Raw genomic sequence first — 23,773 nt, forward strand, 5'->3', positions numbered from 1 at the left:
ACAGCTGAGAACCTGGACAGCAGATACCTGTAAGTATTAAACACTCAGCCTTGCTGTGAGAAAAACTTTCTCCTGTATTTCACCTCCTAACACATGGGTGGTTGTGCTGCTGACAGGGCAACGGAGCTGTCCTGTCTCTCCAATTCTTTCCTTCCATTTGGTGAAGACACGAAGGAGGCAGACTTTGTTGCAAAGCCCTTCCACTCCCTCAGTGCTGAGCACAAGAGCTATGGCCTTGGGAAGCCTCTGCAGAAAGGTGCCACAAGAACACAGAGTCACCCAGCTCTTTCTTTATTTTTTTATTGAAAGCTTCATCAAAGAAAACAGAAGTTTAAACCTAACATCCACTGATCTACAGAAAGCCCCAGGAGTGGGAAAATGGCAGCTATTTAGGATTGTGGTACAAATGGAAAACATCAAAAAAAAAAAATCATAGCAGTACAGATCTTTCAAAGACATTCTGAGACATCAGCACACAGATGCCCATATAAATAAGATTCATAATTTAATGTATCACAGAGGTTCTGTATTCTACATTTTGGCTACAGTGAGGTCTGTAAGGGCTTTAAAGAACCTCTGTGCCATTTGTGTGATGCATGTTTTCTTGATAGGAAGTTCATCTGCTTTCAAAGCTGCTTTGATTTTTCTTACAGAATCTGTTCATTCTCCTCTAAAAAGGAAAACAATTAAAAATTCCTATATGAATTCTGTATGCTTCCTGGTTTTACATTTAAATTAAAATTGTTTACAATTAAATTTAAATTGTTTTGCCTCCAAAAGATAGTAGAATTTTCTTCCGCTCTGGAATACAGCATATTTAATAATACTTTAGTTACATAAACATCATGTTCTCTTCTCTAGGCTGTATTTCTGGGCTTTTAAAAATATAACTGCCTGTAAATTTCACCAAATTCATAAAATTATCATCCAAGAGAAAGACACTTAAAGGCAGAAAATTAATGTTGGGCAGATACTCTCTTAAGGACAACAGATCCAGATCTTAGAAGGTGCTTACACCTTGCAGGCTTTGGCCCTACAAGGAAAAATGGATTTGTGAACCTGTCAAAGGCTGACATTTTTCACTTCATTACACATTTTTATTAAGGTGAAAGAACTCAGCTGTCACTGTTGGGGAATTAACAACTGAACTGAACAACTGCAATAAACACAAGAATTTTCCTGATCATGGAAAGCTAAACCAACACTGGTTTTTTTTTGTTTTTTTTTTTTTTGTTTTTTTTAACAGCTTTTCCCATAATTTTCTGTTTAATTTTAGCAAAGAGCATGTTAATAAAGGGGAGAAGAAAGGGTCTCTTCTGCCTGCTTTGAGGCACAAAGGTGAATAAATCTCTGGGGTACATACAGCGCTCTAGCCTATTTGGGTGACAGGAGCAATATAGAAAAAGTTGGTGCTCTTTTTGTGGGGAAAATAACTCTCCTTACACTGCATCTTTGCTGCTTGCTGAGATTCTAGAAATCTGCAATGGGGGAAAGGAGAAGTCTGCTCCTTCTGAGAAAGTGTGCGTGCATGATTGATTGTATGCATATTAGAAATGAAAGGAATCTTCGTTACTAGAGTCAATGGTCATTAAACAGAAAAGACTAATACACCAAATGTCAGCATTTTTGTTGTTTTCTGTTTTGTATTTCCATCACACCGTGACTGTTTTCTTAGTTCACGTGGGCTACGGAGAAAGACCAGGAAAATCCCTTACCCAAGGGCACTTCTTTTATATCCGGTCCAATTTCATGTTAAATAAAGTTTTGAAAGGAAATGTTGACCATGCGTGTATCAAACATTACTATCTTCAACTACCACATTTGGTCTCATCACTAAAAATGGATTGATTCATTACTTTAAGCACATTATCAATCTTTAGCATGACTCTTGTTATAGGTGGAGTTCAGCGAGTCTGCCTAAACCTGTTTTGCTCATGTCAACCTCAGCATTAAAATGAAGTGGCATGAGGAGCACCATCAAGCTTAAAATCATGAAGTGTGGCAATTTTTTTAAACACTTAGTATCAGTCTCATCCTTCAGTACCATAAACAACATAATATAGATCCAAATACTATGACATATTAAAAATAAACTTTATTACAATGCAGGCTTCCTCAAATTTGCTGAGTTTTGGTACACATACATACATAAATAATACCCTTCACTTGATTTTTACTTGAGTAAAAATCCATTCGAATGCTTCAGCCCATTGCCCATTGCAAGTTTAAGCCCTCACTTCTCTAATCACCAGCCTTTATCTTCCACAGTTGGGCATGCATCCATAGCAGAAGATGATACAATGTGATGCCATTGCTCTCAAATATGCCTCATTCTGCATTACGGTGGATTTCTTGACCAACACAACCAAGGCAGTCTCTTGGTAAACAGAACTATACAAGTAAGCACACAAGCTAAGGACATTTCAAGAGTCTGTTTCACTGGAAGGCAATAAGAGGACATTCACAATTTGAGGCCTGACTGTCACAGGTGAAAAGTGCTTACAAAACCAGCAGTAGAGCCAGATAGGAAGAAGAGTCCCTCATCAGCAATGTCACTGTGAACAGTGAGACTTTTCAGTGCCCTGATCTACACTTGGGTCAGCACCTGCAAATATAATACTCTCTTCAGTTCCACTGTATCTTTTTTTTTCTTTAAGTGACGAGCCCAGGTATTCAGAATTTTCTAGCCGTAATTCATATTTTTCTGACACCCCTTCTGTATTCATCTTTTAAGGTAAAAACAAAAATACCAAACCTGAACATCCAGATTTGACTATTTACAAGAATTCAGGTGTGATGGAAAGTACATACGCAGTTCAGCTTATGGATTTGATGTTACTTCTAGACCTCTGGGCCAGGCACCATTGCCTTAGACTTCTAGAGTTGTTTCTGCAACCTCTCAGGAACCCTCCTGATATTTAAAGCTAAATTGGTAAGACAGACATAGATATTGACTTTACAAATTCAGGTCTTCAAAAAAAGAAAAAAACAAGGAAAACAGAAACTCCAACAGATAATACTAATAAACCTTGCAAAAAATCTTATTAGCCAGAACATAAAGAAAATCAGTTTTAGATTTCAGAGGCCACCAAGTATTCCTGTCCTATGACAACACCCCTGCAGCAAGTGTGTTGCTCTTCCACTGTTCTCTTTTATCTTTAACTTTTACAAATAAGTTATCACTTTCTGAGCATTTTGAGTGTTTCAAATAAGTTTTTTTCTTACCTTATGATCTATGACTGTTTATACTCAAGGCTCACATTGTTTATAATTCATAGACTTTCAAGTACCAGTTCACTGTTTTTTTGGGGATCAGTAAGATGATCAATTGTATTTAAGGGATCCATATTCATTCCTTTTCTTCTTCCTCTCTTTGCTTTGTTTCTTTTGATTTCAAACACTATTGAACATTATAGCATGGGAAAAAAAGGGAACAATTCTAATACAGAATGCACTTGAAACACTTTAAAGTGACAGGCATCGTGATATTATGTTGCCTGTCTGGCTTAATAAAAAACACTGAGATTGTTTAACTTTGCTGAAAAAAAATAAGAAAAATGTTTCTGAATGTATAAATAAAGCAGCAGAGTTCTGAATAGAAACAAGAAGGTACCTCAGCATATTCATCAGCCACATGGTAGCTACCTTGTAGCCTCATTGTTGATAGTAAATGAGACTTTTTGTGTGTCACATTAGAACTAACACAGAAACAAATGTGTTTATTTCATATTTAACTGACTTGTGCCTGGGGTTATCTCTATTTGTACAAAGAATTCTGAGACAGACAGAAAGAGAGTACGTGTAGAAAGGAAGAAAATAAGGCTAGATTGACTTTTTTCCATCATATGCCCTCCAAAGAAAGAGGGAACCTTTATCCAAGGACAAAATTCAAGTGCCACTCTCAAAAAGCAACAAGTAATGAGACAGCATGTGAAACATAAAGATTTTTTTTTTTTTTCTGAATTGAAAACATGTTGTGGATGTTGTTGTTCATTTACTTTGGCATCATCTGGTTTTCAGAAGTGTTGAATATCAACAACTACTCTGGAGAAAGCAGAAGTTTTACCACTTCTGAAAATCAGGCCCTCTTCCTATGGTGAAGAATCACGTGAACTCCCATTTCTCTCTTTTCTATGTTGCATATCTAGCAGCCATTTACTTGGGAAACCCCCTCCCCCCCCACACTATGTTAAAAAATACGTTCTTGTTTTATCAATTTAAAAAAATAATTGTGTTCTTTTCCCCAAAAAAGTCAGGTTAGGGAAACACAGATCTCTTTTGAGAATTGGGCAGCTGAATCAGATTGATCCAATATATATGTTTTAATTTCATTATTTTTAATGGATACCCTGTCTCTAATGCACCACAATAAATGTGATGAAGCTTCCCCTCTCTTCTGGATGGAGGAAAGTTTAAAAATGTTTGGTTTAATTTTTACATATAGATATACATGTATGTATGTATATATTTAAATGCTGCTTCTCTTCTGCCTCCTTAAGGAAAAAAATCATCTTTTGACTTGCTTCTCACCTTTTTTGTTTGTTTGTTTGGAAAAAGTAAGGGCCATAATCAAGATTTCTCTATGGAAAATAACTGTCATTCCTAAAACAGGTTTCAGTGGATTCAATTTAGTTAGTGTCTTTTTTTGCCTAATCTTACTAATTAGTGATTGTCAGCCAACATATTAAGACAACAGAAATCATAGCAGAGAAGAATAATTTTTAACTTCCTGCCTGCATGACAATACGAAGTAATTTTCAACACTTCTGCTTGTATGGGAGAGCTACAATGAGAACAAAGATCAAGCTTGCTTTCTCTTGCATCTATCTGGCAATTCAAACGTATCACTGAAAAACAAATGCAGAATTAAGGTGGCTATGCATGCTGGACGATGACAAAGACTGAGGTGAAGAAATGAATCTGCGGTATGTTGGAATTCAGAAGGAAGACTGTTGTTTCAGTAAAAATACCAAAGATCAGGCAATTTAACAGAAAAACTCATCAAAATTAAAGCCCACCTGGACAGATTAGTTGGTAACACACTCCCCCTTGCTTTGGGATGTTCTCCAAAGCAACCATCAACAAGCTTCTAATACCAACTATTCCAAAATTTCCACTATAAACATATGCAGTATGTAAAACACCAGTGGAAGATAGTTTAAACAAACAAGAAAGTAAGAACTGGTCCGGCCATGTAGGTCAAATAAAGATAAAAAAAGAAAAAAACCTCTATCTTCTGGACTGCGTTAGGGTGTCACTTCATCTTTGGTATAAAATAGGCCATCCATAGGCTGCATTTGTTCACAACTAGGAAAGACTACAGAAATTGTCAACAATTTCTTCTATCTATTGCTTTTTTTGCACTTTTTTGACCATAAGCTCCTATCTACTTAAGTTTTTTTTTAATGCTCTTAAGCTAGGTTTTTGCAATGTGACAAGCAAAGCAGACTAAAAACTTCTTAAAGCTCATAAAAAAGACTGCAGATAAAAAGCACTAATGCTTTTGCTAGCGATCACGCTTTGTAAATAAAAAAATCTGCATTCTGCAAGAAAAAAACCCTGCATTCTCTATAATGCAGCAAGTTTTTTTCTCAATTCAATAACTTTACTGTAAAATGCTTTAGCCTTCTAGATTTTTTTCTGTCAACACTTAAGACAAAGTTCATAAAAGTCCCAGCATTTTTCCAATCCTTTCAGTTGCCACAGTTCCTTTATCATCAACTTTTCTTCAAAAGAAGAAAATCATTTTCTTTTAAACTGTACAGTTTATTTTTTTGTTCACCCCAAAAACTCAGTCTATTAAACTTCTGCACCAGCACCGGTGTGAGCAGTTTCAATTCATTCTCGGGTTTTCTAACAAGACGTTGACAGCTTGCCTTGAGAGCCTTTGACGTCCTTAAAATTAAGGCAATTAAGATTCAAGATAAACCTTACCTAAACATTTCTTTAAAAAAACAAAAACCAAAAAACCAAAAAACACTCTAGATTTAAAACAAGAAGAAAAATAAAATGAGAGAAAAAGAGTAGCTTAATTTTTGAGGAAGACAATTGGTTTTCATCACAACTTGCTCCCTCTTGACATCATCAGTTTTTCTGTTAAAAAAAAAAAAATCTAGCTACACCTCCAGGTAAATTCTGAATTCAAATGTTCATCCAGATGAAATGTCGACCCAGCGTTTTTCCTCTGGGTTTTTCCTTTAGTTAAAAAAAAAATTATAGCAAAAATAAAATTGTCAGACTACATGACGGAACCATTTGCACAGCACATAAAAACACTGTTTTGTTTTCGTTGGGAAAGGTAGAAAAAAAAAGCATTCATTTGACGCCTGTGCAAACTGGAAGCCAACTTCTTGTTCAGTGAAGTTTCTCCATTCAAGGCAAAGATTTCAGACCGACATTCTTCAGTCCTGTTTATTGTCTGTAAAAACAATTGAATTAAAGTGGTCATTAAGTCAAAACAACTTTGAAATAGGCCCCTCTCCTTTTTTTTCCACCCAATTCCCTTTAAAAGTTATCCAAGCTAAACTAACTTTGCAGCTGTTTAAATATGATACCACCACTAAGCTGAAAATAGTCAGGCAGAAATAGGGAACTCCTGCTTTGGGGACGTTAACACATCCTAAGCAGATGAATTTACTCTTGTTAATGCTATGCTTAATGGGCAGTCTAACGACACTGAAATGAGATGAATACGTGGCTTAACACTGTATAAATATTTCAAGAGTAATACAATAAGAGAGAGAATATTTTCATAATAATAAGTGGCACTATTTTGGATACTAATAATAAAGCGAAGGATAAAATTACAATAAAAGGATACATCCAATTTGCTAAAGAGAACACATTTTCTGATGGCAAGAACAGTTAGATTGTGGAGCAGTCTGCTTAATGAGCCGCTTATGGCTAACTTAGTAGAAACATTCAAGATAATATTAATTAGAAAACTATAAGTGTTGATCATATAGTGTCAAATCTTTCTAAATATAGCACAGAGAATAAGCTAAACCTTTTTCTTACAGAAGATAACTCTCATTTTGTGTTTTTGAGGTTCCATGTCATTTAAAGATATGTCACATCAAACTTATCTTAGCAAGACTATGTGAGACCTCTGGGGAGATGTAGAACCTACGTATAAATGCTGTTTCATGTCTAGGGTTATCAGTAAGGGTTAGCTATTGCTTTTCCTACAGTCCTCAAAACTCACATGGAAAAAATCCTTTTCCAACCGAAGTTCAACACAAGAAAATCCAGCACTTTTGCTTTTGAAAGCATTAATGTATTTGCCTTGCTTAGTTTTACATTAATTTTAATATTAGGAGTTAAAACGTGAAGAATGTTGATGACATAACATTTGCCACAGAACTATTTTTCTGGGACAGTAAACATAAAGCTACCTTCAATTTTAAATACTAGATTTACTGAAGGACTTTTTCATTGCATGAAGCCTGACAATTAATATTTTGAATGTAACAACAGATTTCTGTGGAAAGCAAGAATTCATTATTTTCTTAGGATTTTCTATGCATAACTTCTGGTAGGAGTACTCAAGTTGGATGCTCACCTCCTGAGGTTTTACTGCCCCCCTGGGTCAAGTGGCCACCATATGTGTGAAAGACCAATTCCACCAAAGGATCACAGCACACACTCTCTAATCTAACCTGGCATTGAGTTTGGCCACAAAAAGCTCCAGAAAAATGTAGCTCTTTCCACATTTAAAATCAGAGTATGTTGACCAGCAGAGTTTTGCTTAGAGGTATGAGAGTACACTTTTCACGGGGAAGGATGTCCATTTATCTCCACTTCATAGATTTCACTCTTTTATGTGGAAAATTAAAGATTTAAAAGGAAAAAAGGGAGTTTGGGTCTAAAATAATTAATGTGATTTCCTCATAGAGTCCTTTGCTCAGAAACCAGGGGCTGTTTCTCCTATATTGCTACACAGTAGGTAGCCAGGTTTTTGACATGAAGTTATAATTTCTGAACATCTATGGGTGGGATCCTCAAGTACAGCAGCCAGCATATTAAATAAAAGAACGTGTATGCTGATTAAAAAAGTGGAACTTAAATTTTAAGTCTTGTGGTTTATTTTTACTTACAAAGAGAGTACAGAGTCCTTATACCACCCAGTTCATTCTGAGTACATTGCCTCTCCTTCGTTGCCTGCAATTTCATGATTGTTGCAAAGAAAATAAATATAATGAAATACACTGTTATAACTTTTCTCCTGACTGATCAGCTCCTATGAAATAATTTTATAGTGTCTACCTTTTCCTTTGCCTATATCTGACAAAATCATTGTCTGGTCATGTTAATTACTTCCTCTCATCTTGCTTTGAAAAACAGCTGTTGTATATTGGGCATGATGCTTGCTATTAATAAATGTGCCCTTTGAAAAGCAGAATAATAAAACTGTATTTTCATTACAAAATAACTTGACTTGGTTTTATATCAAAGGTTACTGAAATATTCCAGCAGAAGTTGTTTTTTTAAGACAGAGACTGTGTATATTTTGGTTTGTTTCTACAGCTTCCCACAGTTTGCATTTCCGCTTGCAACTGGCAGATATAAATAGAGGGCACATTTCAGAAAAAAAATACTGAAATAATCATAATAAAAAATCTGTAATGGATCTGCCTGTGTGATTAAAAAAGGAATAAATTCCTCTGAATATAAATGCCAGTGCCATTAGAAGTGTATCCATCATTGCAAAAAGGCAGTAGCTGACAAGGAAAGATGAGGGATCTCAATCTCAGAGAAGGTGGGAATTCACCACACTGGCAAGAAACGCAGCATCCATTTCAATAAAGAATTGCAAAGTAGTTTCCTCCTATGTGGGAAAAATGCCAGAATCCGCTGCTCACAGCTACCTTATGAGGCTTCTGAACCTAAGTCCTTCTGCTTAAGCGAAAGGGAACTGTAACACAGGAAGGGTCAGATCCAAACCCCTACAGAACCCAGTCATCAAAACAAGCCAACAGGATGGTACGGTCACATATATTTCTCTTTCTGCTCATTATGTTCTATAAGTATTTTGCCATCACTTATTTACAGGTGCTAGAGAGACTGATGGCTAGAAGGGATACACATGCATAGACTGTGTCTCCAATTGGGTGCATCAACAAAAAGCTTGTGATCAATTGCTTTTGTAATATGTACATATAAACAAATATGGGCATGACATAAGAAACAGTCAGGTGTTATGTTTTATGGGGGTCAAAAAGGGACATTGTGTGATCTGAAACCATTTGTTACTCATGTGTTAGACAAATAAATGTATCTTCCACTTCTAGAGGTCAAAATGAAGTAAAGCAATTGACAGATTGGTATAATTCTAATCTTTCCTATACCAGCTCATATCTTATGCCTCTAGAAGTACCATGTCATGATGCACTGACTGATGTATCTAAAATATTTCTTGTTTGGCTATTTGTCTTCTTCCTTCCCCAAGATAAAAACCGTGTAATTCTCTTTTCACAGTGATGCTGGTGTTCAATACACATGTATTAATAAAGGACTGGGTTTGGGCTCCTTCCTAGCATCTGTCCAACATTGATCAGTCCCGGTGAGTACCCTGTCACTAAGTAACCTTCCCCTCGTGAGGACCAGTTTAACTGTGGCAAAGAGAAGAAGTGTTTGAGGATTATTCTGAAGAAGAAAGGACTCTTTAGAGTCTAGGACTTTAGGAGTTCTAGATTCAGCTGTCAGCGTATAAATTTTGAATTTTCCAAGGTATTCCATGGGAAGCAAACAAAGGGAGCAGAGGACAGGAGAAAGATAGAGCAGTGCTTCTCCCCATCCCTTTCTTATCCCTTCTTCTTCCATTTCCAGTTCTTGCCTACTCAGTGTCTGCCTGGCACCAGTTTTGCACAATCACAAATACCAGCTTGGGGCAATTTATACTGCTTCATTAGCTACATTTTCAGAAAGAAACCTTTACATGTATACCATGCCAATATTTTCACCACTGCAAAATTTAAGCCCTCTTTTTAACCTCTGACACCAGATGCTGCTTTAGCGCAGTGTGATGATTGTTAACGCAGTTGCTGAGATCCTTCTGAGTCCCAAAAAGTCAGACAGTCAGAGAGCATACCATTGCAGGCATGAACTCAAGGAAATTTTGCCAAGGGGAGGCTATCTGCCAAAACCTTTTGCTAATTAGAGTGCTATATATCCAGAATTCATCTGAACTAAACAAAGCTACTCAGAATTTATACTGCTGAAATGGGGAGCAGAATTTGGCCCGTTATAAACAAGAAACAAAAGCTTCTGGTTACAAAGCATATGCCTACTTACTTAGACTGTTGGTAAGAATATGCAGGCGCATGTTCACTGGATGTTTCCACTGTCATCTGTTGCTGTTGACCACTGGCTTCCTGCGATGAAGATGCTACTGTCTGTGGAGAAGTATCAGCAACAACACCCTAGGGAATCAAATGAGAACATGAAAAACTTAGTAATTTTACTCACTGCAGTGAATTACATAAAAGAGCTCAGCACCAGCTCACCATTCCTGTATTTCTCTAGAAATCGAGTTTGAGATAGCAGAACCACATGCTAACACAACAAACTCCATCAGTTTTAGAGAGCTAATCCATCAACAAGAAGCTTCCTTAGCATACCAGCCCCTGTAGTACTTTGCTCTCAGGGGTTGCAGCGAAAAACACCTCCTCCTTTGAGGGCAGTTCCCTGCCCATTTAAAGCCAGAGACAAAACTTCTAACTCATGGAGTCTGGATTTTACTTCTTGTCTTTTTTACAACATATGTATGGCTCTTTTCATTTTCACTTACCTACCCCAAATTCACAGTGAGTTCACATTTATTTTGTTTCATTTGTAATGTGATAAAGGCAGAATCTAGGCCCACTGCTGTCTGCTTTGCTACACATCCAACAGAATTTTAACTGCCTTAGAAAAATACTTCACTCCACACTGCTTTTATGCATGTTCCCTTCAAAAATAAATTTACTTCACACTAAAGACGTTTATCTGTTAATTCAAAGCTCCCAATGAAGTTTGGTTTTATTTATACATTTGCAAAAAAATAGATAAGTCAACACACAAAGGATGACATGTATGAATTTAACATTATGCACTATTTCTTATCCTATTTAGACAGTCTGAATATTATTATTTTTAAGTATTTTCGTACACTTCCAAAGTAAGCTATATTTTCTTTCCTCTACTATCATGCTTGGTGTGGTGGTCATACGAATAACACTAGCAGGTCTCTTCAGGGAACATGCTTCATTACTGTATTGCACACAACAGAGCCAGAAGAGGGAGCACAAAGCACTTGCTTTGTTTTTATTTGAGTCCTGTGTAAACAACAAGCAGTTTATTTTAAATTATCTGTTAAAAATATCAGTTTCATTTTTCAGAAATTCTTCATATCTATTGCTTAACAGACTGTCAGTATTATCTTCTTCTGTCTACTTCCTTGTCTTTATCATTCTACTTTTGTCTATTTCATCTTGAGATTGTAAGCTCTTTGGGGCAGAGACTGTATTTTTTTGTCTCTGCTTGTGGAGCATCCAGCATAGCAGGGTTCTGATTCATGATGCTACATGAATACAGATAAACATTAACAATAATAATCATCACTGGATCAGAGCAAGACAGGCTATGTCTTCAGATAATATTTTGATTATTACAGTAGATAATTACAATATCATGTCACTTTAGCAGGCATGAATATACCAGTGGGTGATGGGGAGGAGGGCTCAGGAAGAATTAACTTCATTTCTCATTTGCACTGGTCAGCACAGTATGCAGCCAGTACTGCTCTGTACACTCTCCATCCCACCATCTCCTTTTAATTTGCATTCGTATCTGCCCAGTTTAATACCTAAGAATGGCAATTAAAAAGAGGCACCCATGGCCCGTTTGTAAACAAACAAGGTTTAGGGCAAAATTATCCCAAGGAAAAACAGACTAAAACATTACCAGCTCAGTATGACAGAACAGTAGCAGCCTTTCCTGTGGGACCTCATTTTGGAATCTCAGTAATTGCAAAGAACCAGGAGAAACCAGGATGAGTCCACTTGACGACTGGTGGAGCCATACCAACAGTACCACTAACTTAGCATCCTCAAAGCACAGAGTAGTAATAGCATAAACTCCAAAGTCCACACAGCTGAAGACAGAAGTACAGAGACCCTGGCACTTCTCACATTACACCAGAGCAGGGGAGAAGTTATTAATGAAAGGGGGTAGCACCAAAGAGAAGCACACAGGGAAGAGGATGCCAAGGCTCCCTCCTCTTGCTGTGCTCAGCGGCCCTTATGAAGCTTCACAGAAGTGGAGGCCAAGCTGACACTCTCCCAGCAGCTTGTGGTCTACAGGGTTGAGTAAATACTTACTCATTAGACTGTCATCAGCATGACTCAGCCCCAAGGAGGGAGAGAGCGAATCCTTCCTCAAGGATGAAAAGCACTCAGTCAGTGCAGCATCCTCCATGTCTGTATATACAAGAGGAAGGTTTCCATTGCTCAATCACTTTTTCTGGTGGCTAAATGTTTCAGCAATTACCTATACTTGCTAAAGACCGCATCAAACCCTCTTGCAATCTTCTCTTCTTGGAATCTCTTATGGGCTCGTGGTCTGCCTGCTGGGTTTGTTTTCCTGCCTCTTCCCATCTCCCTCCCAAGCACATGGGGAAAAAATAGTCATAAGCACTGATGTTTTATTCCATGTCCTGCTGTACAACAAAATAAATGCAAAACAAGAGCCCTTGCAAATAATTAAAAAGAAAAAAAAAGGGTGTGTGTGTGTGTGTGTGTGTGTAGAAAAAACAAGGCAAAAAAAAGAAAGAAAAGAAAAAGAGAAAGAAATGTGCAGTCCTAATTTTAAAAGCTGGACGTTTCCAGACACCATTCCATAAAGTAACTTTAGGCCCCTTTCAAACAACACAGGCAAGGAGGCATAATAGATAAGAATTCTGCTACCACTTCAGTCTACTTTCATGGATGGAGATAAACTTACTTCAATAGGGACAGCTGTTGGAGGCACAGGAGTGTACTGGGGAATGTAGGTCCCTTGCATAGGTGCAGCAGCAGTCATGTACTAGAACAAATCAAAGGCAAATGAACATTAGAAAAACCACCATCAAGATACATAAAACCATATTAGAAGCACGACACTGTTTCAGTTTCCTGTTCAGAGTTTTTTGGTTAGTGTATAGCCTATTATTTCTTCTAAGGATTTCAGGCAATGGTAGGAATTACTTAGGTATTAAAAATCATAATCTTGAACTTCAAAGTCAGGTCATATCTGAATATAGGCACTAGAAAACATCTTGCTGATAGATTCAGAGTGTTCACATGGCTTCTAAAATTGAGAGACTCCTATTTGTACTTACAAAAAACCCCAGTACACACGATAGCAACACACACACACACACACACACATGTATTTATATAGTGGTTACAGATACAGAAACAGTCTAAACTATCTTTTGGAGTCTTATTGATCTTAACTAATGACACCTACAAAAAAATGAAGCATGAAATTTGACAGGTTTATTCCAGTCTATATTTAGCCCTCCTGATAACAGCGGTTGAGTTTACAGGGATAGAAAGCTGCAGGGAGATGTGATCTGAGACAGGAAAAATAAAGGAAGAGGAAGATATATCTGGGAGTTTCTCTTTTTGTACACAGTATCCTTAGCTGAATTTTATAGCTTATTCTTAATATCCAGCAATCTTTTCTAAGCATTTTGAAACTTCTGCAAGTTATTATTATAGCAGCATTTTATATTAGCTTCCCTAAAATACTGTCTCTTCCAAGCACTACAAGACAACCTTTTTCAAAATTCGTGAGTGCATGTGAATTTTGCCATTGGTATGACACTAATCTCTTTATATACAGCACTTCTGAAAAAGCTCTTGAACTGAATGCAACGCATATTGTTCAAATCTTCAAATAAAGTATCGATACTAAGTTGTCAAATCTATATGTACTTTTCTTTCTACAATCCAGTCCTAACTGCATGTCTTCACTGACAAGAATCTCAGGATGTGCCCAATCCCACAACTGACTGTATGACACTTCCACTACATGTTATCTTCAAAGACACACCGAAGATCTGAATCAGCCCAGAATGTATTTGATGAATTTTAAAATGAGTTAAATATAGCTTTGCTTCCTGGCAGAGCTAGGAAGTGCTTGCAAGATTTTATTCCGCTGTTTATAGTAGAATTTACATTTAAAGCACTCTCTCACCTCAATTCTAAACTAACTGGATGGTTTGATATGCCTGTCACAAACATGCATTATGAAATTGCATAGTGGGGTGCAGACTCTGCAGCAATGCTGAAGAAAGGCCTTAGGGAACGAGAACGGCATATTTAAGAATCCCACAGCTACATTCTGAAGTCTTCATTCAAGTGGAAGAAAAAAAATTACTTAAATGAAATTGTTTTCTATAGAAAAAAGAAATCGGTGAGGAACATAGGTGACATACAATGTATATTTGCAATATGAGTAGCATATTGTGTTGAAAACCACTAGAATATTTTTGCTAAAATTCACAGTGTTTTCCTTAACTTGAGAAAAGAGACGGGAGTGTCTCCAGTGTCTGTGCGCCTGTATTGGGCCATGTTTTTCTGCAGCTCCTTTTCCTTGTTCTTCAGAAAGAGAATGGAATTCAATAGTTTTTTTATGAATGCTAACCCACCAAAGACATTAGGCCAACTATCCCTATTGTACTTAGTACAGTTGGGCTATTCTCTTGCCTTATGGATTAGGAGCTAATGAGAATGTTACAGCAGGGTGTTCCAGAGCCGCTTTCGCTTCATTCATTCTGCTTTGTAATGTTGCTGTCACATGTTGGGACGACATCTGCTATGTAGCATTGTTCTAAATGTGTCAATATTTAACATTAACCTGAAGCACTCATTCTTACAGTTCTGCAAAGACGTACAAGGATTTTAAACACCTACGCAGGCTAGCTTCACTCAGACAAATATATAGAGATTTTTATTAAAAGTGTTAATTTAAAGAATAAAGTGGCCTCATTCAACTTGGGCTTCCTCCAAGTTCTTCCTTGAACCCAGCAGAAGATCAGTGCTCAGGCTCTTATAAGGTGCAGTTTTCTGCCATTCTCTTACCTTACACACAAACACAAATATCAAATTATTCAACTTTTAATTCAGATCACTCTGCTTTTTGCAAAATCCTTTGGCATTGAGTTCTGTAGCACAACAATTGAAACTGTCTAGGAATTAACTGTTGTCTTTGCCGACTCTGCAAACAGTGCTCTTGGTACTTGTGCAGTTTCTTACCTCCACTGTTATTGTTTACCTCTTGAGGCAGATCCTGATCTTACTTGCCAGACTACTTCATGCTGCTTCCTTCGCTGCTACACAATCTCTAGGGGAAACTGTTCTGTTGACTTGAGTGTGACTGGTGGCCCTGGCCAAATCCTGCTTGCCGTGATCTTTCTAGACACTCACAACTCCCTGTACTCTCTCAGTTTAATTTTTCTTGCACGAATTTTAACTGAATTCATCCAAACAGCACGTGATTTACAGTGCTGGAGACCAAAGCTGTCTAGTTACTTGCCAGACTCCCTGCAGAACTGTAAGGATGTGACTTCTCCCCTCTGTATAACACATTCTGCTTGTCTAGATGTCCACTGTAATGGTAGTTCAACCTTTTGATTAAAACATTTAGAACTCTACAATTAAAACAAATGATGTGGGCCAAATTAGTTCCACCACTGGCATAAATGAAGACACATTTTTGGTGGCAAAGAATTTGGTCCTAGTAAAAGTTAGCCAAGGCTCAATCCTACAGAGTTCTGCTGCTTAACAACTGGCCCTTGACTACAGAGCAGCAGACTGGTCTGTATTACAGATACACACACTGTGCCTTTCAATGGAATATCCAAACATATTTAATGTGTTTGTCTTTATAAATGAAAAGATACCCTCATCATTTCAGAAAAGCGCAGCTGAGTCAACAATTAAACATGCTATCAGGGCTTGGAACTGATTCTCAATCTCCAGATTCTCTCTCACTTAAGGATCCATTGAGGCTTTGGTAAAAAACTTTACAAAACTAGAAAGGACTACTAGGGCTTAGTTCTCAGAGACACACAACTGGTCTTCAGAATCTAAAGTCCCCTCACATGCACAGGGAGTCCCAGCTGAGACCACATGGATTCAGGAGTGTCCACCCTGCTGGATCTGTTTTCACCATGGGAAGCCTAGTGCTGAGAAGCTACTTTAGTTTAGTTTGTTTACTCACAGTATAATGAAAGACAGATTGATTTTTGGTATAACTGACATTAGCTCAATCAAGTTCTCATGTATTTCTTTCCTTTATGAACTACATAATCCTAATTCTCTGATCTTGCATTAAAGATTACATAGTGCTAAGGCACAATGTCAGTGTCAATACTTCCATCAATGGATTCGGATAATGCAAGAGTTAATTTTTTTTTCATGAATACTCACAGTGGCTGTCAGCAGAAGCTTCCTGAACACAGCTTTTCAGTAGCTTCCATACCCAGCACACACTGAGCCCACTAGAGTCTGTGTCTCTCCCTGGGTCCCCCAGACATTTTACCTAGCTATTCTGTAAAACAGTGTGCTCTGGATGTGTTGGAGTGAGTGCTGCCCACACTGGGAGGTGGAAAAGACCTTCAGAAAGAATTGTGAGATTCAGAAGAAAAGTTAAACATTTTATATCTACCCTGCTAAGAACCACCCAGGATGAAGATTCTGGTCTAAGGACATCCCTTAGCTGAGGGACTCTGTAGTGATGCAGCTCTGTGAGAATCATGGGTCCTGTAGATATACACAGTCTACATATGGCTTCCTATCTACCTCAAAAAACTAATGTAACTCAGAAGTAAGCAGACAGCAAACTAAGACATCTATGTCAGAAGACCATCACTGAGATTTATTTTCTCTCTGAACCACACTCACTAAAGTTCTTTATCCACATCTATGTGTGAGACAGCATGACTCACATGCTCAGCTTCGCAGTAACTAGCTAATTCCACTAAATATTCCATTAAATATTGTAAGCACTGAAATGAGAGAATCTGAAAAATCCAAATCCATTCTTTCTTTGTCATATGTTTCTATCAGGATTAAAGATTCTTGAGCTGTAATGTGAATGGTCATTCAACAAAGTATGTGCAAGGCAGAAGAACACTGTTCATTCTTCCACAACTGTACAGGCTTTGTAGGCCTAAAAGTAGAAGCTGCTTATTTCTGACAGTAAAATGAATAGCAACTCTACAGGCGCAGATGATGGATCTGGAGGGTATAAGGGAGCTTTTTTGGCACTCTGTTCTCTTAAAAGCTAGTAATTTCTACTACAGAAAGAAAAAAGAGACATTGCTGGCGGCACCGTGCTTTTAATTTATTTGTAAACTATTATTTTTTTCATACAATGTGCAGAATGCATATTCTCAGCACTGAGGATGTGCAGTATTGTAATATAATGCATGCTTTACAATGCCTGACTGTTTAATTCAGACTGCACTTATCAGGGCAACAATTTAGCCTATATGCTACATTAACAATTCTACTCACACCTTGTGCAATGGAACTTTTGTCTTTACCTTTTATGAAACTGCTTAAGTATGTGAAAAAATATATAGCTAGAAAATGAGGGAGTAGTAACATACACTTACACCTCTGCTCTCCTTTCAGGTATTACCCTCCATGCCTACAAAGAGTTAAATGAAAGGAGGTAACAAATGAATGAGAAGGTGGGTTGAGGGGCAAAATGAAACTGTGAGAAGGATCATGTTTAACTCAAAGAGCAAAATCATGTCTTACAGATCGGCAAACAGTGGGGTATCCCAGCTTGGCTCCAGCAAAACTCCTATTAAGCCTGCAGCAAACACTAAACCCATAAAGGTGGCAGGCACTGGGAAGAAAAAACAGGAGGAAGGCAGCTGCCTGCACCAGGCAGAGTGAGGGAGCATGCTGCAGCAGGATAATTCACCCATCAAAGGTGGAGCTGAGTGACCTGCAGGGAATTTGCAGGAGCTTGTACATCGAGATTATGGCACAGGTAATGTCCATTTATTCATTTGCTCTAGTAAGCCTCTGGCCTGCCTTTCTTTGGCCCAGGTAATGCAGAGTCAGGCAAGTGCCTAACAGCTGAGATACACAGCAAACACCTCTTACACAGGCTATTAGCTACCGAATTTCAACCGAGAGTGCCTGAAAGAGTGAGTGCCTCTTGCAAGACCTAACAATTTCATTTACACTTCCAGAAGGCTTTGGCCACACACTTTGTTTAAATTCTGAAGCTCATCGTTAACATAAGGTATAAGAAACCACCCTAAAGTACAATTCTATTTATAGGTCTAGTTGCCTATAAAATAATACAGTTGTGATTAGAAGGTGGCTACTGGATATACATTAACTCTCTTGGCCACTATGAGGACTCTGAGATTTTACAGAGTGACAACAGTTGGTAACCTGATCAACACTGAATAAGTTTCCTTGTATAAAGAAAATCAGAAAGAATTTACAAAATGAGACATTAACATATAAGTTTGCAGTAGAATTGGAAACCTTGAACAACACTTACTCAGAATTAGTAGGCTTACTAAGGACAAGGGGCAATGAGAGCAAGGAGTATATGTTAAAGAAGAGATCTTTTATAAAATCAATGTGCAAATGTTGCTTTCTGATGTTTCACTTTGTTTTTATATAAATGTATATCTGTATCAAGAATCAAAGATTGCTTTCCTTATTCCATCAACTTCTGTGCTCCTGAGAAGGCACAGACCCTTTTCAGTCAAGGTGAGAGCCAAATTGCAGAAGCCTTGTACCAGCATATGATGGTAAGCGCAGCCTGCTGAAGGGAGATTATATGGGACATCTTATGTGAGTGAAAGCTAACCCATGTGTCTTAAACGAGCAAGGATTCTAGAGTCTGGTCTTCAGTGACTATTTGTGGTTTCATATCACTGCATGAGCTATAGCACAGTGATAATGACTTAGCTTTTTAGGATTCTCAGAATTAATGCCAGGGTTTGTTTGTATTTTTTTCAAACCATCTGAGAAGTCTAGACACTGCATCACTAACAGAATTATGTGAAAACATTTTCATTGCTGGAAAAGTGAAGGAAATGAGACTGTTGGCTGGATTTATTTTTATCTTTTTTTTTTTTTTTTTTTTCCCCATGAAGGAAACCTGTCCTCCCACTTTCAAACCTCTCTCCCTGGGAAGAATAAAAATTGCATCTCCAACCGTTGTGAAGTGGTTATAGCTTTAATGAAATGTAGAATAAAACTGCTGCTTTTTTGTTCCTGGTTCCACCTTCTCATTTGAAAATACCCTGTTCTCCAATAGAAAAGAACATTGTCTTGCTGTGTCCTCTTATACCATAGTCTGGTATGGAGATGTAGGAACTTGGGAAGAGAAAAGGACCATCTAGTTCATCAGCGCCAGTGGCAGTGCAATGAAATGCAATATCCAGCTGCCACAGTTTTCACTTTAAACTTCAAATATCTTTTGCTACCCAGAAGCATTCTCATTTTCCAGCTCAATCCTGTAATTATTCAATGACTGTTATCAATCTTAGTTTTTCCCAATTAAAGAATGTGAGAATAAAAGATACGGAGTTTTTGCATATATTACAATATTTTTGCTAATAATTATCAGCCTGGCCTAAAATATAATAATATAATGCTATTTTCCCACACAATTACTATAGCCCTATCAAGAATAGCACTGTCATTCAACAGAATCCCATCACTGGGCCACTGCACTCGTTCAGGCAGAGAATAGAAATCTTTACAAGATTTAAACTTCCTTCCCTGCTGCTCAGTAATACAAATGTATTTAGGAACACCAGCTACAACCTCCCTTTCAACCTTCCTAATGAGATGTTACCAAAATCTCTGATCAAGTAAATGAAGGTAGAAAGAATAATAACTTCAAGAACTATATTTACAAACTAATCTCCTTTTCTCTTCAGGAGTTCTAAGCATCCTTCACAAATCCCTACCTTTGGAAATCAGAGTAATACAAAGGTATAGAAGAAACAGTGCAGATGAGCTAAACCCCCCACAGCTAACAGGTCTTTTCTTTATTTCTGAAATTCAGGCCTGCTACTAAAGCAGAGTGATCAGGACTAATCAGATAAAGACTATTTAGAGTAAACACATGTGAGAACAGTCAGATCACCACATACAGCTGTGCATCATGCTCTCACTAGCATACAAAATCCTGTGTTCGTAAAAACTGTAGTTAATGCAAACAGCACCCCAGGAATGTCTTTAGAAACAGATAAATAAAAAACTGGCTCATTCCTTTTAACCACTTTTTAGAGTCTAAAGGCTGGCATTACAAAGGAACTTTGTGAAAGTCTCAAATTGCTTTCAGATACCTCACCAATGTCTGAAAAGGGAGAAAATGGAGGAAAACCCATCAGGGTATGAAAATTAAGTTCCCATTTTGATTGTATCTTTCATTAAAGGCAAGTGACACTTCTTATAGGAATACTTCTTTATAACAAGCTGTTCAGATTATGTTTATCAGTTTATACATGGCTATGGAACTTGACCTCAGGGTGCCAATGATCCTTGTGGTCCATGTCAATGTACCATGATATGCTCATATTTTCACTCTTGTCTTCCTTGTGACAAAGCCTCCACTGTAGGCACGGATCCATGGAGGCTGTACAGAAATGTAGACTGATTCTCCATGTATGACTGCATATATGAATAGCCTCAAGATGTGAAAACTGCTTTTTTGCATAATTTGAATAATGCCACAGGTCTGATGGATACATTTGCAAGAGAGCAAGACTACTCCTATGCTTAAAACAAAGGCTTGGTGTTTTGTTGTATTTTCAATTCTTAATTCTTCAGTTCTTTTCCATTTCTCTACAAAAGGGGCATTTTTTATTTTTTCTAATACCTTCTATGTACCTGTTCTGTGAATGTGCATTGTGAGATCTCTGAGGCAAGTTTTTGAGCATGGGTTAGTGCATGATTTATTACAGACTGTCCTGTCTGCAGCACCCTATATAAAACCAGGGTATAGTGACTATATCATAACAAAACAGTATACTGCATCAGTCTTGGTCAGTCAAGGACAGAATCACTGAGATTCTGTCACATTTATAGTCTTCTTTCAGATCCTGTATCCTGAAGAATAAAGGGATGATGCAGCAGAATTATAACTGCTTCTGACATAAAAATTCCCTATGCACCCCCTCGGTTAGAAATTCTTAGGAATTTCCATCTGAATACAATTCTTTCAATTAGTCCCTGATGAATGGCTGCTAGTAAGATGAAAGAAGATTGATCTGTAAATTTAAATATTTTCAACATAAGTAAATAAATAAACGTGTCAGTGAAACTCTCAACACACGAGCACATTAAGCTATTATTAATAACATATCCATTTATATGAACAAATAATTGCTTTGTAGAGGTAAACATGTCTTCTAGAGGCTATTAAATCTCCAGGAATTTGACGAGTCTAAAGAGAAGCAGACTACTGCGCGCAAATGTCCATACTGTATGGATGAAGTTGCTGTTATAACAACAGGAGAACTGCTTAGACTTCTTAAATAACAGTGGCTCATCAATCACAAACACGTTATATTTGCTCTTTCAGACCAGACATATGAGTGGACAGCTCATGGGCCAACTGTCCAAAAGTGAAGCAGATGAAAGCAAGGAAAATTAGAAGCTTAAAAAAAAAAAAAAAAGCAGCACAGTAGAAACACAGAAGTCACCTGAGTATTAGTATTTCTTATTAACCTAGAAACAGGAGGAATTTCATCACCTGCATGAAAATGCAGCCATGCCTGACAGATGTAAGGTAGTAAGATAATAGCATTACACCACAGAACTACAACTTGGATGTTCTTAAGAACAGCTGAAGCATGGTATTGCTCAGCCCTTTGTCTCTAAAAGATCCCTAGAATCCAAAATACTTGGTAAACTGTAATGAAGTATATCACTGGTTAAAAAAAAAAATAAAAGAAAGAAAAAAAAAAAGAAGAAAAGAAACCATCTCAAAACTTTATAAAAAATAGCTGTCCAGAAGTACCCTGAATCTAGTGATGGAGGAGAACTTGCCAATTCAGTAAGCCCAAAATACCTTGCAGACATCACATGTGGTTCCTGTCGGGGCTTACACTGGAAGCTAACAGTAGCACTAGGGATGCCTTAAAAGCTGGCCTTCCTGTACTGATGGTTAACATTCAAGTCCAGGCTTAGGTAAGGGGAAACACATTCCCTCTGGGAAATGCTGGGCCCTTATGCCTAAGAATGCAAGGAAAATGAGCCTGATGTCAGGTGTGTGTGGCCAAATGTCCTGCAAAGGATGCTCAACGCAGAGGTGGGGTGGCTGAGTAGGCAGTTTGCAAGCCCCAAGACTCCCACTTCTATCTGGATCTTGGGTGAAGCTCTGGGATGTCTTTGCCTCTTCCTGCTCACCTGGGATCCAGCAGTCCCTGTTCAGTCTTCGAGCCAGTGCCCTGCTTTTCTTCCAGGACTTGCCTGCCAACATTCCTGGGGTTTTCTGACTTGGCTCCCAGGACTAATCTGGTCCTCAGTAAGCAGACCTGTAAGCCGACTCATTAGGAGATCTGAAAGCCTGCCCAAAGCATCAGACATGGTGAGTCTGCTCTGGAACATGAAATCCTGGAAGTGTTTTGCAGCTGCTGCCTGAAAGCTGACATGGAGCAGGAAAGCAACCGAGAGGGATGTTTAAACCAGCGGGTAGCTGCCACGATCTTACGAAGTATATTTTGTATTTGAAACACCATGACCCATTGTTTCCAAAAGTTAATTTTTGTTTGGAATTTCTGGCTCATGGGAGAATCTTTCTTTTTTGTTTTGAGTTTTTAAAAGATGAATCAGAATGAAACCAAATTTCGTAAAATGAATTTCCCACAAACTGGAAACCATGGATGTTGCTCCACAAGATCTTCTACCTGTAGCTTGGGCAAAAGGATCAGCCATGTTCATATTTGGAACAGGGTGGGGATAATAGAGAATACTAACCTTTAATGGTTGGTGGCAACTTCAATACATTTAAGGTACTACATTTTAAAATAATACAGTACAAAATATTGCTTCTCATTAGCATACGAAGTGGTCTCTTAAAATCTTTAAATTTATTTACATGATCATTAGCTTTGTTTACATGGCAGGGCTCTGGAAGGTGGTAATAGTAAGCATTTTTGTGAGGTCTTCCTTTTCCCCACTTTCCACAAACTCTTGAAATTCTTGTGGGAGAAAGGTCCCCTTAAAATCAGTGTTAATACCCTACTGATAGATGTGACTGAGTAAGAATATTACAGAGTCTGCCCCTCAGTATGTTAATTATCAGCTGTGGGAGGATCTCTGAGCCACATCAGACTGCATCAGCTCCAGGGCTGTATAACCAAAAGAGAAGCCTTGTCTTTTAGCAGGGTGCTTGCTAAGTGGACTGAACTATATTGCCATGTCATGAGCTTGTCTACCATGTAACGATCTGCTTACAGTGTTTAACTCCTAAACTTACTTTGTGGTAAAAGTTACACAGAATCTCTCCCAGTTTGTCATTCAAATTACAAGTGGGGAGGGAGTGGAGGAGGAAAGATACCAAAAAGTAAAAAACCAAAACATAAAATCAAAGAAGAAAAAAAAATGCCCAATGCTTCAAAAAACAGTCATCCCTCCTTGCCTCAGGCCTTCCTGTTTTGTCATCTAATCACTAATTCCCCTCCTAAACTGTCCTAAAGAGGTCCCTTTAGAACGTCTCCCATTTTTGACTACTGCAGGTCTTTCACACT

The 23,773-nt window shown here is 37.9% G+C and overlaps 1 protein-coding gene across 8 annotated transcripts in view; it reads right to left on the minus strand.

Annotated features, from left to right (window-relative positions):
* Nucleotides 1-284: 284 nt before the first annotated feature.
* RBMS3 (RNA binding motif single stranded interacting protein 3) overlaps nucleotides 285-23,773 on the minus strand; it is a 711,881-nt gene continuing 688,392 nt past the window's right edge. For 4 of the 8 annotated variants that reach the window (XM_074860846.1, XM_074860836.1, XM_074860877.1 and 1 more), the window contains 4 exons: nucleotides 12,982-13,062; nucleotides 10,294-10,421; nucleotides 8,097-8,160; nucleotides 285-6,418 (listed from right to left, as the gene is read on the minus strand). In XM_074860846.1, coding sequence (XP_074716947.1) covers nucleotides 8,115-8,160; nucleotides 10,294-10,421; nucleotides 12,982-13,062 — 255 coding nt within the window. In that variant the 3' untranslated portion in view covers nucleotides 285-6,418; nucleotides 8,097-8,114. Of the gene's footprint in view, nucleotides 6,419-8,096; nucleotides 8,161-10,289; nucleotides 10,422-12,981; nucleotides 13,063-23,773 lie in introns of those variants that run through there. The other 4 variants (XM_074860862.1, XM_074860884.1, XM_074860879.1 and 1 more) reach the window with 2 other exon arrangements.

The sequence above is a fragment of the Strix uralensis genome, chromosome 1, assembly GCF_047716275.1.
Source record: "Strix uralensis isolate ZFMK-TIS-50842 chromosome 1, bStrUra1, whole genome shotgun sequence".
NCBI lineage: Eukaryota > Metazoa > Chordata > Aves > Strigiformes > Strigidae > Strix > Strix uralensis.